At 39.1% G+C, this 18551-nt stretch overlaps 1 protein-coding gene across 29 annotated transcripts in view; it reads right to left on the bottom strand.

The window, feature by feature from the left end:
• DLG1 (discs large MAGUK scaffold protein 1) overlaps nucleotides 1-18551 on the bottom strand; it is a 443566-nt gene that overhangs the window by 172105 nt on the left and 252910 nt on the right. For 20 of the 29 annotated variants that reach the window (XM_050963881.1, XM_050963891.1, XM_050963882.1 and 17 more), the window contains 2 exons: nucleotides 6681-6731; nucleotides 3801-3925 (listed from right to left, as the gene is read on the bottom strand). The exons of 2 other annotated variants lie outside the window; for them this stretch is intronic. In XM_050963881.1, the coding sequence (XP_050819838.1) occupies nucleotides 3801-3925; nucleotides 6681-6731 (176 nt within the window). Of the gene's footprint in view, nucleotides 1-3800; nucleotides 3926-6680; nucleotides 6732-12754; nucleotides 12851-18551 lie in introns of all 29 variants that reach the window. 7 more of the 29 variants (XM_050963879.1, XM_050963878.1, XM_050963880.1 and 4 more) reach the window with 1 other exon arrangement.

Genomic DNA, 18551 nt, shown 5'->3' with positions numbered 1-18551 from the left:
GTCTGACCCTGTGCTCAGGGCCCCGGACTTTGACAAGCCATTCCTAGTAACCACAGATGCATCTGAGCGTGGTATAGGAGCGGTGCTCATGCAGGAAGCAACAGATCACAACTTCCATCCTGTCGTGTTTCTCAGTAAGAAACTGTCTGAGAGGGAAAGTCACTGGTCAGTCAGTGAAAAGGAATGCTATGCCATTGTGTACGCCCTGGAAAAGCTACGCCCATATGTTTGGGGACGGCGGTTCCAACTACAAACTGACCATGCTGCACTAAAGTGGCTTCATACTGCCAAGGGGAACAACAAGAAACTTCTTCGTTGGAGTTTAGCTCTCCAAGATTTTGATTTTGAAATTCAACACATCACAGGAGCTTCTAATAAAGTTGCTGATGCACTCTCCCGTGAGAGTTTCCCAGAATTCAGTAGTTAAAAAGTGTTCTTAAAATGTACAAGTCTGTTAGTTATATACTTAGGAGTATATGTAAAGGTGTATGTGTTGTATTAATCTGTTTATTTTCAAGTTCTAGAAGGAAATCGCCGCCAGTGAGCTTCCCCACTGTCTGCAATTTGGGGGGCGTGTCATAAACAGATAGCTAAGGGTTAATGTCTCTTTCACCTGAAGCACCTGACCAGAGGACCAATCAGGAAACCGGATTTTTTCAACTTTGGGTGGAGGGAATTGAGTGTCCAAGGTCTTTGTTTTTCTGGCTGCCTGCTTTCTCTGAGCTTTGGAGAAGTAGTTCTACTTTCTAGTCTTCTGTTTCTAAGTGTAAGGACAAAGAGATCAGATAGTAAGTTCTATGGTTTTCTTTTCTTTGGTATTTGCATGAATATAAGTGCTGGAGTGCTTTGATTTGTATTCTTTTTGAATAAGGCTGTTTATTCAATATTCTTTTAAGAAATTGCCCTGTATTGTGTCATCTTAATACAGAGAGACTATTTGTATTTTTTCTTTCTTTTTTTATATAAAGCTTTCTTTTAAGACCTGTTGGAGTTTTTCTTTATTTCAGGGAAATTGAGTCTGTACTCACCAGGGAATTGGTGGGAGGAAGAAATCAAGGGGAGATTTGTGTGTTGGATTGCTAGCCTGACTTTGCATTCCCTCTGGGGGAATAGGAAAGTACTTTTTGTTTCCAGGATTGGGAACAGAGAGGGAGATTCACTCTGTTTGGATTCACAGAGCTTGTGTCTGTGTATCTCTCCAGGAGCACCTGGAGGGGGGAAGGGAAAAAGGATTATTTCCCTTTGTTGTGAGACTCAAGGGATTTGGGTCTTGGGGTCCCCAGGGAAGGTTTTTCAGGGGGACCAGAGTGCCCCAAAACACTCTAATTTTTTGGGTGGTGGCAGCAGGTACCAGGTCCAAGCTGGTAACTAAGCTTGGAGGTTTTCATGCTAACCCCCATATTTTGGACGCTAAGGTCCAAATCTGGGACCTAGGTTATTACATCCCCCCATTGGTCCTCTGGTCAGGTGAGAGCCAAGTTCACTGAGCTTCTTAACCCTTTACAGGTAAAAGAGACATTAACCCTTAACCATCTGTTTATGACAATAATGATAAACATTAAGATCTCAGCTAACTTCTACAAGAAACATACCACTAGAAAGTGAAGGAAAGAAGTCCAAATGGTGAAATCAAAAATGGAACTAAATTAGTACTATCTGCAGAACTACACTGTGTAAGTATTATTCACTGACAAAAACCTTCATTAATACAATTAAGGTTGCCCAGAGTTATCTCATGCTGTTCCAGAAGGTCAAGTTCAGCAAAATTCAAACCTTTGCAAATCAGGAAATACAGAATTAAGGTACATGCCAATGTCACCTTAACTCTGACCACCGAGAGCTGGCAATAGTCACTGGAAATGATCTGAATGCACTCCAGGTGCATTCACCGTATTAGGTGTAGCTGTGCCGAATGGTGAAAGCAATAGCTGGAGCAGCTTGGTAGATGTTTAATTATGATCTGAGATCTGCAAAGGGCTTCCTAGCCTTAACTATCTGCTGCATAGGAGACTCAGAGAGACATGGAGAGGCCCATTATTCTCAATTAGATGGTCTCAACTGAATGGGAACACCTCCTGCAGATGAATACAACCAGAAACAACAGCTCTCAGTTGTGTTAAATGCTCCTTTTATGTCAGTGGTTGTTCCTGTCCCCTCTCTCCCCAGTGCTGTAGAGATTGTGATATGCATCAAGCATGCCCATTCTCAACTCCTCATCTCAGTCTCAGCAGTGAGTTCTCTGTATATTCTCCTACTGTGCAGGTTCTTGGCTCTCCATCCAGAGATGCAGAGCTTCCCTAGATATTGGCTCACTTCATTTGAGTTGGAGCAGAGAGAGAGGCTCAGACCCTCCAAAAACCTAGTTCACAATAGGGAGTGGGGAGTCACACCCACATAGATGAGCAGCCCCCCCTCAGCATATACACAAGCAGGCAGGCCCCTCAGATCACAGCACTCACACAAGGGGCCAGGCAACCCAGATCCTGTTACACACACAGTCCCTTCCCCTCTGATCCTAGCTGACACACCACACAAGAGTAGGGAGAAAACAGGGCTAAAAGAACCCTCTGCCCCAACTCTCCGCCAGTCACCCTGCCACTCACCTGCATGTCTTGCTTCACTCCCACTCTTCGTTCCCAACCTCCCTCCTGAGCCTCCCATCCTTCCTTCCCTACCACACACCCCCATTTATCCCCCTCCCCTCACTGCAGCCCCAAACAACTCCCCTTCTCCCCCCCAAACTTGTACAACCCCGAATCCTTCTCCCCTCCTAACAAGCATTCAAATGTCTAATTCCCTCATCATCCAAATATTTTGATTATATTCATTCAATGTTTAAAAAATAAAATAAAAACAGGCAAACCAAAAAACCCCAAACTCACACCCTGACAAAGGCAGATTTTAGCAATACGCCTTCAGACCTTTTCCAGATTCCTGCCTTAGGTGGGACTCAAACTGACACAGACTGGATGGATCAGGTTCACAGGTGACTGCTTATCCCCTTCCCCTATACAAATGTCGAATACATATGGAAGAAAACTTTGGAAAAATACATAAACTTTAAGAAAAGCTGTTTAATTCAGGGACTGTATCTTGAGAACCCCTTGGTAAACTGACCCCAAATTTGGATTACTAACCCTACCCTGTGTCCCGATAAGTTCAGATTCAATACACCTGTAAGAACTGGTGTAGAAAAGAAAGGTGCCTTTCTACTCCCACTCTCCAAGGCTGGCTGGGGTGGGGGTCAGAATTTAGAGATGCTCAAGGTCTCCTCTAAATGATGATCTGTAGAGGTCCCACGGGGATTTCTTTATTGATCCATAATCAGAAGAGTGCTCTGCCTCTTCCTGACATGACTCCTTCCTCAGGGTCTGGATAGAGTGCATGATAGACATGGACTCTACATCACCTGTGGATTCCCTGTCAGGCCAGAGCCACGGTTGAGAATCTGTCCCAATCGCTCCTAGACAGGGGATGTTCTTAAACTAAATACTTACCTGTTGTCAACAGTCCTAATGAATTAAGGAAGACCAAGAAATTGGTACAATATATTTACATCATATAACAGAAAACCAAATTCACTAAATTAGAACTGCTGGATTAAATACAAAACAAACAACCCTTTCATTCAAGTAAAACATTATTTATGTTACTTACAAAATAAACTCTGCATAAATTATAGAATATTACTTCTTTTAAATTATTCCAGTAAAAGAAAAAAATAAATAAAACCATATGAAAATGTTTTGTCCTTTCCCTTCTAATAAAAGGCACAGCATTTAACAACACAGTTGACATACCGTAATCTTCCATCCTGAGCAGCTGCACCCCCTGCTATGATTTTTGTAATGAAAATACTTGAGTCATCCCCAATGTGTGGGTTGTCCGTACCACCTGCAATGCTAAAGCCAAGCCCTGAATTTCCCTGAAAAATAAATATCACTTATTTGAATAATTTTCTTTTATAAATTAGTAGGGTAAAAGCAAATCAGGAGAGAAAACATCTTACATTTTATCAAACAGATGTAATTCCACTCCTAGTGGAATGCTAAGACTATATTATGTACTACAGGATAACATTTATTTTTATTATTTTGGAAAAAATGGTGAGAAGCTGACATGCCTTTCAAAAATAACAGAGAAAGTTTCTACTATGGTGTAAACTGAAATTTGTGCATCACTACAGGAACAAGTGAGATTGTGTCAATGTTCATGTTAACAATAACAACTAATCAATAATAGCTACTGTGGTTTCCTCTTTTGAGACAAAAGAATCCATCTGTTGAAAAACTTCCAAATATACACACACTGCAGGAACTGGAATGTCTGATTCTGTGATAACACCTGATATTTTGTTGAAATGCTACAAATTACAGACTTTCTTATCCCATAAATCCTGCAGAAATCATGTGCTTATTGTTTTCAGCAAATATCCTTCTCTCTTCCTTTTATCATTTCAAAGGGGGGGGGAATGTAAGAAACATAAAACATTATGAATGTTAAAGTATATATGTTTTAAAGTCTGATCTAAATAGACTATTTGATTTAAAATAGCAGCTCACTGCTGACTTGCCTATACTACTATCCTAAACCTTCTGTGGTTCACACTACAAAATTACTGTGCTATAAAGCTACACTGTTAGAAATTTTCTTCAGATGCTTCCCCACCTTGCTGTATCAAAGCATCTCAGTCTTACACTAATACAGAAGCTGTTTCAGTATCTGTCTTCTGCCAAGTAGAGTAATCATGGCCTCATGGCTGATAGTTTTATAAAGTGGATAAATGAGTGGACTAGACCAAGAACACTTCTGTTTCACTTGTGAACTCAGTCAAACTAGAACAAATGTTACAATTATGCAGCTCAAAGAGATTTTAAAAATTCTCAAATGGAGAGAGTGCAGGTCATCCTAGAGCAGTGAGCTGATCGCTTTCCACCTGCAATGCACATTAACCACCACCACCATGACCTCTCAAAATAATTAGCTACTGTGGCTATATCATTTGTGTCTCTATAACATGTTGGTATTTCTAGTCACTAATGTATTAATATTTTCAGTTCATTTCAGATTTATTTTTAAGGTAAAGGAGAAAGTACAAAATCTTTCTATTAATTTTGGATTCTTTTATACGCTATTTTACCCAAAGATATTTCCTGCTCTCTAGCGCCCACAAATCCTCCTAGGGGACAAAAGGGAAGTAAACAGTTTGCACCACAGATGAAGTTGTGTATTTCCTCTATTTCCCTTGCTTTAAATCAAGACTCACCACATCAAGACATCATAACAGAAATAAAAAGTCTCATTTCCTCATTAAGATCTGAACTGAAATTCATATTCTAGAGTTTGTCAACATTTCTGCTTGAATGAGAAGGGTCTCTGTTGAACCCCTCCATTTCTGCTGACTGATTACAAAAGAGGCTAGGTGCTTTAACAAAATCTGGGTCTCCCACTCTGTGCTACTTACTGAGTACTACTACTCTGCTAGATTTAGCGTCTGTTTATTTTATTTGTCATTTACAAGTAAGCTGCAGGGCTTGTTTGACAATGCTATGGCTCTAAGTGGAATGCAAGCTCATGGAAGGACAATGGAAATTACAACAATGAGAAATGAGTTTTATTGTTAAATGTGGACTGCTCAAACTTAACAAAAATCGCCAGAAATCTTGAGCACAAAAATATCTCTGCAGTTGCCATATGCACCGCTCAAGTCTAACAGAACCTGGAATGCATACAGATATCAAAATGCTTGTTTTAACTGCATCATAAAGGGCCATTAGAGCAATGTGTATGATAATTGCACTGCCAATTTCATGCTTAAGGTTTTGAGATTTTTTTTTTTAACTACTTGAATTTTTCACAGTACTCAAATGGCAGAAAATCTCAAAAACAAAATAAAACTAATTTATTTAAATTAAATATATTGCCAGAGCACTGCAATAATAGAGTCAAATATCATTTAATGTTACAGTTTAGATTTTCAGTCTACAATGTAAAGTACAATACACTATACTGTTAATGAATTCTCTGTTAGTCTGTTAAAATGTTTATTAGCTAGGTAGATAACGAAATCAAGTCATGACAACAAAGAACCTAATATATATCTCAAAATGTTTGATTTAACTGCAACATCTAAGAATGTTTGTCTCACCCAAGTTAAAATACAAGAGCAGTTGGTACACAAGACTTCAGTACTTCTACCATCTATACCAGGGCTTAATTTGCAATTAAACAGGTGCCAGGGCTCAAGCAATCTTTTGACTTTCATAACTGATGAAGCAAGCCCAGGGTTACCAAGGCTATGAACTTCAAGCTTAGAGTTGCTGGAGCTCAGCCCTTGCAAGCCCTGACACGAATTAAACACTGGTCTACAGTGTACTGATATAATTATCAAAACTCACAAGACAGCAATTTTGGAATGGCTATAGAAGTTCCAGCTCAATTATCAAAACAGTATTTAACAAGTGTTAAATTAAGAATATAAAGTGTGTGCAAAAGCAATAAAATTTGTGTGCCTTTCATACTCACTATTCAATATATTTCATATTTGGTTAAATTAATAGATCTAAAAATAAACAGTATTGCTGTTTAACCACAGGAAATCAAGAGGCCAATCTTTCAATACACAAATAGCATGGATTTCCTTCCAAATACAATTTATGGAAAAGCATTTAGGCTATTACCCTTTCAAGTGTAATTTCTTCATATTCATAGTCTGCATCCGTGCCATTAACCTAAATGAAGGAAAAAGAAAAAAGTTCTGTAGAATTTTACACTCCACATAGCACAGAACATTTGCTCAGTACTCTGATGGCTTACTCCCATCTCTGCAGATTGATTCAAAATCCTCTGTAAGTTTGTATGCGTCCCAGCATACCCCCTGCTCTAACCACTACATTGTGTGCTACTACATTGTGTAGCTGTATGCATGTTAAAGATATGAGTTCTACATACTTGGGAGTGATATTCTTCTTTAATGACTTTGAACGAAATGAAAAAATCTCTAGAGATGCTAGAGATTAAATGATTTATTTTATGGTTAATCTAAAGAGATGCTGAGACCACCATTCTTGCCACTATACCTGTTCCTGCTAAGTGGCAGCAGGGAAATGTCAATTCTGCATACTATTTGTCACTGGAAACTAATAAAAATACTTAAACTTTTACTCAACATCCACAGTAATATTTGTCATTTATTATATATAGTAAACAAACCTTCAATAAAAAGAGGAAAATAAAACAGAAGGTTTTGTAAATTAAACTTAAAACTCAAATATTCTTTCAAAGTTTTGTTCCAGGATTTGGAGTAGCACGTTTCCATCTTTAGAAATGAGTTGCAATTAAGAGGAAAGCTTCCTCACCCCAAGATGAGATGCCTGCTACTGACTGTGTTGGAGTTGAAATCCTGTGCCTTTCCTGGAATGTGAAAACCCATGAACAGTTCACTGGAATCTGGCAGTAGCTTTTTGCTCCTGTTGCAGTGATAGGGATGCTCCAAGCAATGCCTTCAAAGCAGCTGTGTTGCTAAGCCAGTGTCTGGCAAAATAGCATAGCTTTAACCTGTTGTCAGCAACAACAGCTCCTTCAAGTTAGGCTTGGATTTCCTTTGGATTTTTAAAAGAATACCCATAGTGGTCCAACTTTCTATAAACATTAATGTTACTGTCTTAATTTTCCAACCCAAAGAAAAAGCCTCCTGGTGTCATAGGTCTAGGAATAGATCCCTGCACATAACAACACAGTTTTATTTCTGGTACTAAGGTATTTCCTCTATTTTTTCTTCTTATCACCATCATGGAGTTTTATGGGTTGCTGTATCTTCTAATCAACATCAAGAACCCTTACCCAGCATCCTTCTGCTTTGGCCACATTGGTTTTTAGCTACTAACTGGTGGTGCCTTCACCTGAATGTTTATGGCAATCAGGAACCTCACCTGACCTCCCCATATAGTTTCAACTATCCCCAAATTGGTGTTTATCTCTATGATTAGCCTGATACCTTGTACATATACTCTATACTCATTGCCAGTTGTTTACTACTACTAACTACTTTTGAGTACCATTTGGCACAGTTAGCTCTACCTTGTTTTCCAGTTTCTATTACCAACTGCCCTCTAGGTGCCTCTGTAGTCGCCTACTGAAATGTGAATACTGGTTTTTGTCATATTTATCTTGTGTTTCTCTTACTGGAAATAGATTATTTTCTCTCACTTCTATGACCGTTTTGTAATTTTTTTTCATGCCTTATTTGATTCATTTAATTTGATGAGTTGGATACAGGGGTCACTCCCTTTACTAACAACTGCCTGGATCTTCTGATCTCAAAACAATATTGTCCACAACTTCTGGCCTCATTTGAAGTCCAATTCTCTGATCACATTTTAATTTTTCTCTGTTTAAACAGTTCATTCCCACTTCATCTGACTACAGGGGCTTAAAGCCACTTAAACACTGATTCTGATAAATTCAAGAATTAAACCTGTAGTCTGTTGTACTCTCTTTTCCTGTTAATTCCAATCCTTGAGTGAATTCAATTATATGAAGGCATGGGTGAGGACTTCACCTTAGACTGCACTGAGTAAAGTAATGTGTCGGAGTGATATAAAGACAAGGAAAATTCAGATTAAAAAGAAATACCAAATTTATAGACATCATAGGCAGATGGAAGGTTTGAGTTGAAGAGCAAGCCAAAGAGGAAGAATTGTGTTTGAAGATGATCCTTTTGCCTAAACGAAGCACGGTTTAACATTTAGCTGCCTGAAGTTGAGACAAAGTCACAACTTTCCAGGAGAGTCAGGATTCATTAAAAGGAATTGAAAGATTTATACGACATTGACAGCTAAGTAGTGTAGGACTGAGATCTTATTACTTGTTCCATGAATCATGCTGTTTGAGTCTGCTTCTAAAATTGTCAGTTTAATGAGCAACTACTTGTTAATGCCAATTCCTTGTTGCAATACAAGATGTTTTCCTCTACAATATTTTTAAAAAAGCTAGTCACAGTTAATGCCATTTTCAAAGAAACTATATTAAGTTCTAACTGTAATTTTACTACTTTCCTTTCAATTGCTTCATAGCTGATTCATTACACAGATTTTGCCACTTCTTTAGTCTTGTTCTATTTCTCAAATCTGGGTTCAAAGACGCCCATTCTACAGAAACGGTGTTACAAAGTTTTGAAGGATTTGATCACCTCAAGATCACAAGGCCTAACTTTAGCCTTAACTATGCTAGATTTCATGGCATTTAAAACAGTATTCTCATCTACTGTATTACTTGTTTTCTATTTTGGAGGTTTCAGAGTCTTGCTGTACAGTTTCAGATATCTTTCTTTTGTAGCCATTGTTTTCAAGACATTTGTAAAGGGACTTTTTCCTATACTCATGTTTCTGGTGAATGCTGCAGAACTCTGTTCTGGTATTACTCATAATTCAGCTACACAGACAAATACTATTCTGACATAGATAATAATGAGGTTTAAATTTTCTTTTTCCTACTTTTCTGATGTCTACAAATATCAAGACTATGTCTATAGGACACGACAGATCAACTGAAAATTTTTACTAAACACGTATGACTAATATTTTGGTTATATTCTTATAGATTCCTATTGGTTTATCTTATTGGCCATGTATACTATTTAAAGTATATCTCCAGAACCTACTAAGAGCTTCTTTTTTATTTTAATTTCAAAATTGAGAGCTCACACTAACTCAGTTGGTAACTTGTCCGTTTTACTCGTTGAATATTATAAACATTTGATATTTCACTCCTTGGCTAAAAACCGTGAAGTACTTTTATTAGAATATAATACTACTGAAATGTTCATCTCACTAGGCTTCCTCCTATATCGGTGTTCTTCACACAACTAACCAAATTGCTCAAATATGGATATTCTCAAGGTTAGCCCTTACTTTCATATCTTTGCTAATTACTGACGTGTTCAATTAAGTTTTACATTAATCAGTGGATTATTAAATTCCACATACCATTTTATCTGCACAATCTACTTCATGTGTATCACGATCATTGCATTCTATTAATAATTTATCATTAACTTCCTTCTTTGCTTCCATTTTTTGGGTATCATGGATTTCCTTTTCTTCCCTAGAAAGCTCTTCCTAGAGACAATTGTTTTTAAATATTTTGCATTACTTAGATTTTAGTTGATAGAAATGAATATAAATCATAAGTCAGGAATTGTAGAATATTAATAAGAGAAGCCAGCAGAAACCTATGCCTAGCAAAGTTGAGGACAATAAGGATTTTTTAAAAAATACATTAGGAACAAAAAGAATCCTGACAATACTATTCATCCATTACTTGATGGAAATGGTAGAATTATCAATAATAATGCAGAAAAGGCAGAGATAGTCATTAAATATTTCTGTTCTTCATTTGGGAAAAAATCAGATGATGCAGTCTCATCATGTGGCGATAACAAACTTTCCATTCTATTAGTATCTCTGGAGGATGTTAAACAGAAGCTACTGAAGACATACATTTTTAAAATAGCTGGTCCAGATAACTTGCAACCAAATCTTAACAAGTTTAAAAGAGCTGTTTGGGGTATTCGCCAGATCACAACTGTGGTTTTCACAATTCAAAAAGGATGTTGATAAATTGGAGAAGGTTCAGAGAAGAGCCACAAGAACCCTTAAATTATTAGAAAACATGCCTTATAGTGATAAACACAAGGAGCTCAATCTATTTTGCTTAACAAAGAGAATGTTAAGAGATGACATGATGATAGTCTATGAGTACCTACGTGGGGAAATAATATTTAACAACAGGCTCTTCAGTTTACTAGAGAAAGGTATAACATGAGCCAATGGTTGGAAGTTGAAGCTACACAAATTCAGACTGGAAATAAGGTATACATTTTAAATGGTGAGAATAATTAATCATTGGAATAATTTATCAAGCGTCATGGTGGATTCCCAATCACAGACAATTTTTAAATCAAGAATGGATGCTTTTCTAAACAATATCAGAGGGGTAGCCCTGTTAGTCTGGATCTGTGAAAGCAGCAAAGAATCCTGTGGCACCTTATAGACTATAGTCTGTTAATCTATAAGGTGCCACAGGATTCTTTGCTGCTTTCTAAACATTATGTTCCAGGACTTATTTTGGGGATGTTCTACGGCCTGTGTAATAAAGGAAGTCAGACTAAATGATCATAATGGTCCCTTTGGGCCCAATCATCTATGAATCTAGATTTAGTTGTTGTTTTAACATTAAGTGGATGACTTGAATGCTAAGTCAATTTCCACTGCTACTGAAACACTGTTTTCTTCTCTAATATTATAAAGCCTCATGGCACATTAGATTGGCTTTCAGGATATGTTAATACAAAGTAGTAATTACTATCTTCAGTGCATTTCCTATATTCTAAAAATCACAGCTTGAAAAACATTAGCTAAAACTAAACACTTCCATAACACCTATGCAAAACTGTCATCATATAAAAAAACCACACAGCATTTGTAAACACTGCCTCAGCACAGTACCTGAGATACCAGTTTTCCCTATACTTAAAAGGCAATGTAACTGTGGTAACTTGGCAATTTAAAATAAAATGGTGACCACAGTACTGCATCTATATATTCTTCATTTAAAATGTGAGAGCAGTACTGATAATTATTTATTCTTAGTAGAAAAATGTATATATCATATTGAAATTGTTTCTATTTCATCTGAAAATGCTTTTGTTTTTACCTCTTAAATTTTGCATTAAATGTTAAACTGAAAGGCTAGGATTTTCACAGGAGTCTACTGCCATAATTTCAAAGGTTTAAGGCCAGAAGAAACCATTAGATCATCCAGCCTGACCTCCTCTATAGCACAGACCATTACACTTCATCCAAATACCCCTATACTAAGCCCAACAAGTTTAGACAAAAGCATTTTGGTCCTCAGGAGTCTAAACTGTGTGCCGAACCCACCACTCAAACAGGCCTTACACTTTCTAACAGAAACTGGATCAAAGCATATTGAACATATGCTCTAGTTCAAACAGAAATTATTTCAAGGAAGTCCTACAGCCTGGAGTCTAGCTTTATTTATTGGCTACATCTACACTGCAGACCTCTTGTGGCAGTGTGTAATATAAATGAAGCTACACACCACACTGAAAAGTAGGCTGTGTCCACACTGCAGTGTGTGGCTAACCAGGTCAGGGAAAGGCTCTGGCAGGGAGAGGCAGCAAGAAAAGGCTCAGCAGAGGGAAGTTGCTGGAACCTTTCCCCACTGCCTCCCTTTGCCAGAGTCTTTCATTGCAGCAGGTAAAGGGTCCGGCAGCTCCCCATTACTGGAGTTTTTCCCTGTAGCAGGGAAAAGTTCTGACAGTTCCCACTGCTAGAGCCTTTCCCTGTGGTGGGGATAAAAACTTCAGTAGCTCCCTGTGGTAGGGAAAGTCTCCATCAGTAGGAAGCCACTGCAGTCTTTTCCCACTACCAGACTGTATTAGGAATTTAGGGTAAAAACATGATAGAGATGTTATAATTATCCAAGCATTACAAACTCACGACATTCAGAGTTAAGGTTACATTAAATCCAAACATATTCAGATACGTAAATACACAATAAATGTGCCAAATAACCCAAATTCCACCCTGTAGTGACAACACAAGGGAAAAAAAATGAGTTTAAAATCCAGTTTCTTTCACTCTAGATACAGAAACACTATTAGGACCTAATTATAATTAGATGTTTATTGTACTGTGTTACTACCGGTCTTAATTTTGCATCACCATACTTTAACACATTTTGACTGTTGCCAGGGATAGCGCTTGAAACACTGGCGCAGCTGAACAGAGTGTTGGATGAATACTGTGTCCCCAGCAGAATGAGACTGTAGAGAAAGAACAGTTTTGTTTTGTTTTTTACACATGAAATCAATAAGCAGAAGAGGAAACAGATACTTATCTTACTGAGCTGAGAACCCTGGCTTCCACATATAACTGCAATCAGAGAATCTTATGTCTTCAGAGACAGGGCTGTTTGTGGGACATGATTCCAACATAAGGGAGCAATTGCTGATAAAGAGAGATCAAACCTTGGAGAAATGTGTTCAAATAACAAGGGCTGCTAAACTAACCAAGGAAAGGATCAAAACAATAACAGACACCAATACAGAAAAAGTACACATACTCAAGCCAAAAGAACTTAAAAGGCAGGACAAAGACAGACCAACAGAGAATGCAGGTTTCATAGTCTAGAATGTGTACTAGAAAGTGGCAAAAAACACCAGAGAGAAAAATGCCCAGACTATGGGAAATGGTGCAAGGAGGGTGGGAAACCAATCTATTTCATGTCCCAATGCCACAGCTACCCCAGGAAGAAAAAAACCCCAGCAGCTCATGCTGTGACACAAGAAACAGAAACTATCTTCAGTGCAGCATGGTAAATCCGAAGTCTCTCAATGTACATGCACTGGAGAAGGCAACTGTCACAGTCATTCGACCTCCACATTTGCAAATATTCTATTAGATCAATGACCAATTTGGCTCCAGCTGGACTGTGAAGCAACCTGCAATTTTGTTCAAGGCAGGGCAGTGCAAGCCACAGATTTGGTTGTAGGACAAAACGAGAATATTCTCAACATGACAGAGAACAGGACAGATTCTAATCACATAAAAGGTCATATTCCAAGGAGATATATATATTTAGAGGACAAGCTGAAGTTGGAAGTGGCATTCCTATGCGCAACCCATGAAAATATCAAAACACAAAATTGCATTACCCCTTGTGGAGCCATTCAAGAGGGAACTAGCAAACTTGCAAACAAGAAGCATCACTTTCGCCACTGAAACTAGCACAGAGTTCATCAGCAGCTTAGCAGAGGTACAAAAGCCTTCAGGTAGAAAGACGGTACAAAACCTGAGAAACTGTATCAGTCGGAGCATGGAAAAGCTCACTGACCCATTACCAACAACCAGGGTGGATTTCATTTAAATCACTAGTCAGGAAGACTCAATTTAATCATATATTTCTACATAAAAGTGCATTCTCCTCCCTAGTCATCTGACCAAATTTCCACTTCTTGTAAGCTTCCTTTTTGTGTTTAAGCTCACTGAAGATTTCACTGTCAAGCCAAGCTGATCGTCTGCCATATTTGCTATTCTTTCTACACACTGGGATGCACAGACTTAATGGAAGTGAGAAACAAGCTCAGACAAGATTGTAACTTCCTGAAATTAACTTTTAGTCACTAGAAAGCATGTTTTATTTTGCATGTAACTATACCAGTCTCTCTTATTCTTGGTCAGTATCACCTAAATCTCGATTCTTTGTTAATAAACTCATTCTTGCTGTATTACAAAACCATCTCAGGGCTGTGCATGAAATTGGAGGCCGAGTCCTCAGCTAGCCAAACAGACTGGTGAATACTCTTGTCTCACTGGAGGAAGACAACTTAATTTCTGTGAACGGTCACAGTGAGAGGGACTGAATACTCCAGAGAGGCGTCCCTGGTGAACTCAGGAATGGGGGTTCACTGACTGTTACCTGCAAGACAGGGTTTGGACTGACAGAGTCCAAAGAGTTGGCTGGCAAGCCAAAGAGGCTGGTGTGTGAGCAAGCCGACAAATGGCTTATTAACAGCAAAACACTCACTTGCTGAGGCAGAGAAGGAACACAGGGGCTCACAATTCAGGGTACCCCAAAAAAGACATCGCAGTACCAAGTCAAATGTGCCACAGAATTATATTACATCAGCACTACTACCTTTATCAACTAAACTTGTAATCTCATCAAAAACATTCAGTCAGTTTGATAGAATCTATTTTTCATAAAACCATAAAACTGATTGGTATTAGTTTTCGTACCCTTGTGATTCTGTATTAATTGATTCCTATATTAGCTGTTCCATTATTCTGTCCAAGATCCAAGTCAGACTGACAGGTCTATGATTGCCTGGGTCATTCTGTTCACCGTTTTAAAATATTGCCACAACACTAGCTTTCGTCCAGTCATCAGTGTTCCAAGAGTTATTGAAAATCAACATTTTACAGTCCAGAAGGCTCCTTTGTCAGCAGGCAATGATGTGGGCTTCGCTGAGGCAGTACAGGTATTGTTGGTACTCACTGCTCTTGGAGAAAGAGCGCAGGCATGAAGCCGATTTGCTGGGGCATAATCCCCAGGAAAGGAGGTCTCCCTAATGGAGGAAGAAGTCTGAAAGCAAACCTAACTAACTAAAACACTACAAGAACAAGAAAAATGACTATCTACAACTATATACAACAAGAAGGAAGAACAGACAACCAACTCTCTTAGCTAGGCTAAGAAAATGGAGGAACAGAGGTTCCAATTCTGGCCAAGTGACAGTAAAAGGGAACTGGAGATGCATCAACCTGCACAGCCTCATATAACCTCGGCTGTAGACATGAGGACAATACACAACTGCTACAGAATTGTTCTGCCTGCAGCGCGTGGCACACATGGGCCCCCCATACCTGGAATCCATAGAGGGACCATCACCTAAAGAAGAACTTTTGGATACTGTTGTCAGATGCTACCGGTGTGGTGCTCTGCTCTGTTCAATGTTGATATTAATCGGCTGCGTGCGTGTGTTCTCTCTGTGTGCTGTCCCAGCTCTGCGCAGATAGCTGACACAGCAGACCCCGAGAGAACCCCCAGTGACCACAGACTCTAGTAAGATACGAAGGCACGTCGGCCTAGTTTATTGTCGAAGAGAAACACAGTCCCCAGTTCCCTGGCAAATGAAGTCCAAGGTGCTGCTAAGGAGCAGCTAGCCAGTGCTTATGTGCTCCCTGGCAATGGACTCAGCTCAGTCAATGGCAGGACTTTCCACTGCCCCCTAGGCTGGACAAAGACACTGCCCCAGGGATGCATTTTTATACACAGGTACAAACAAGTTACACATCACTCCTGATGTATTGAGGTACAACCCCTCTACATAGTAAGGTGACACCTCTCACCTTGCACTTGTTGGTTGGAACAAAACAACTCTATCCATCATATTTCCCTTTTGGCCCTGTCATTGGGATGGGTCAGCTTGTTCCTTGTTATCTGTGTGGAGTGTACAAGTATGCGAATGTTCTGATATCTGGTGTCCAGTACCTTTTAGGTATGTCTCTTTTTGCAGTATCAGCCCTTTCCTTGCCAGCTTCTGTGAGCAGGGCCTGCCTCTGGTTCACAGCTTAACTTTACTTTATGTCAGCAAAGTCCTGACCATTACTTTAGTTCAGGTCTTAGCCCTCATACCAGGCCTCTAATACCAAGGTTTATATCTCAGGGCCTCCTCTTACTACAGATACAAGTTATCTGGACCCCTGATTTAAAAATGTCTAACTTTAGAAGCTGCTTTTTAACATCCTCCTGAGTTAATACTGGAAGGTAAATTGTTTCATCATCGTCATCATCAGACATGACAATATCTTTTTTCCCCAAAATACTGAACAGAAATATTTATTGAACATTTCTGCTATTTGCTTTATATCTATCTACATAGAAATATTTAAATTTATAACTGCCTTCACGTTCCCTCTAAGTCAAGTGGCTGTTTATAAACAGTGTCATCTCCTTTCTTCATTGTGGCTTTTTGGGCCCCTAGTAACTGGTGTCTTGAGCCTAATACCTTGTATTAGGCCAGGGGTCGGTAACCTTACAGAAATGGTGTGCCAAGTCTTCATTTATTCACTCTAATTTAAGATTTCGTGTGCCGGTAATATATTTTAACATTTTAGAAGGTCATTTTCTATGTCTATAATATATAATTAAACTATTGTTGTATGTAACTTAACTAAGGTTTTTTAAATGTTTAAGAAGCTTCATTTAAAATTAAATTAAAATGCAGAGTCCCCTGGACCGGTGGCCAGGACCCAGGCACTGTGACTGATACTGAAAATCAGCTCGCATGCCGCCTTTGGCACACGTGCCATAGGTTGCCTACTCCTGTATTAGGCTAAAGTATCTTTCAAAAAGACATCGAAATTTGACAGGAAAACAGGACATACAGAATTAAGTCATCCAGCTCACCATGTTCTGGAAGGATATGAGGCACTACTTGGCCAACCATAACACTGCATTAACGAAGTTTTGGGCACTCAATTTTCTTGTTTTGTTTCTTGCAGTCATAAGCATGGGGCCCAGAAGCTGAGAAGACAGGGAGAGGATGACAGGACTACCATGAAGTCAGTGGGGGCATTTTTTGAAGGGAGGGCGTGAGAAGAAGGATGAAGCAGAGGTCAAAATCACAGACTTTGGAAACCAGGGTCCAGCCCTTGCTCCAGACTTCTTTTTGTATGACCTTGGGCAAGTTCTTTAGTCTCTGTGTGTCAGTTTTCTATCTGTAAGATGGAGACAACAGCACAAAGCTACCTTCATCCTACAAGGGGGTGCTGTGAGGACAAATCCATTAAAACTGCAAGGTGCTCAGAAGCAACAGTGATGGGGGCCAGACAGATACCTTTCATTGATTGAGGGATGTGGGGGTTTGGGGAGGACAGAACTGAAGACCTCCACTCCCACCCACTGTACAGCATTGACACCTCCTTTCAACCCTGCTCTTCCCTGCACTCTTCAAATTACACTCTCTATCTCTCCCTCTCTCGCTCACACACACACACACACACACACACATATACACACACAATTTCTCCTCACTGCTTTGACCTCCATCTCTCTCCAATTACTCAGACTCCCCTACTACTGCTCCAACTCCTTCAACAGTCTGTCCACCATGCTCATTGCTCCAAGTTCATCCATCCCCAGTTTCACCCTCTTCCTTGCCATTTCGTGTCCCTGGTAAACTTGTGGAGATAGGAAGATGGAGGGGCTCTGAGGAATGCATATACCAGCAGAAAGCAGCAGGAGGGTGGTGATGCAGAATCCATACCCTTGAGTCATTCACTTACCAAAAGGTTGCCTGAAAATTCTGACTATTAAAAGAGCCCTAGTCTTGCTGCACATCTGCATTTTAATCTGTTTGGGAAAAGTGACTTGTAGGTTCAAACTCTCAGTTTACTAACTTAATTTAATAACTAACAATTTAACTTAGCCATATTCTAGCTAAGATAAATGCTGAGAGAATGAGAAGTTGGTGGATGATTTGAACCATGGTTTAAGTCCCAAGTGTGCGCAAAAAAAAAAAAAAATTAAGAACCAGTTGATTTTTGTAATATGTTTTTTGGGAGGTGGTACCTCAGAAAGCCCTTGCTAAATGACTCCACTGCACTACCAACAGTACCTTGCACAGCCATAACCCATGGCAAATGTCCAGATGATGCAAGTAACCACACAGAGTTTGGAGCACTTAGAATAACTGATCTTTAAACAGAAAAAAATGCTCAACCTTAACTGTAACAGAGCTAATGCTCTGCTACAATAATTCAGAAAATTATTGCATCCATATGGCCAATTCCATTTTGAATCTCATCAAGTTCTTCGCCTCAATAATTTGTGGCAATGTGTTCCACAATCTATGCGCTGTGTGAAAATATATTTCCTGTAAAGCAATCAGTTTTAAATTTGCTACCATTCAATATCTCCATGTTCTTGTGTTATGACATAAGGAGAACATAAGTTCCAGA

This window comes from Gopherus flavomarginatus, chromosome 8 (genome assembly GCF_025201925.1).
Source record: "Gopherus flavomarginatus isolate rGopFla2 chromosome 8, rGopFla2.mat.asm, whole genome shotgun sequence".
NCBI lineage: Eukaryota > Metazoa > Chordata > Testudines > Testudinidae > Gopherus > Gopherus flavomarginatus.
Note: the sequence above shows the minus strand (reverse complement) of the source record. Positions and strands in the feature narration are given on the sequence as shown.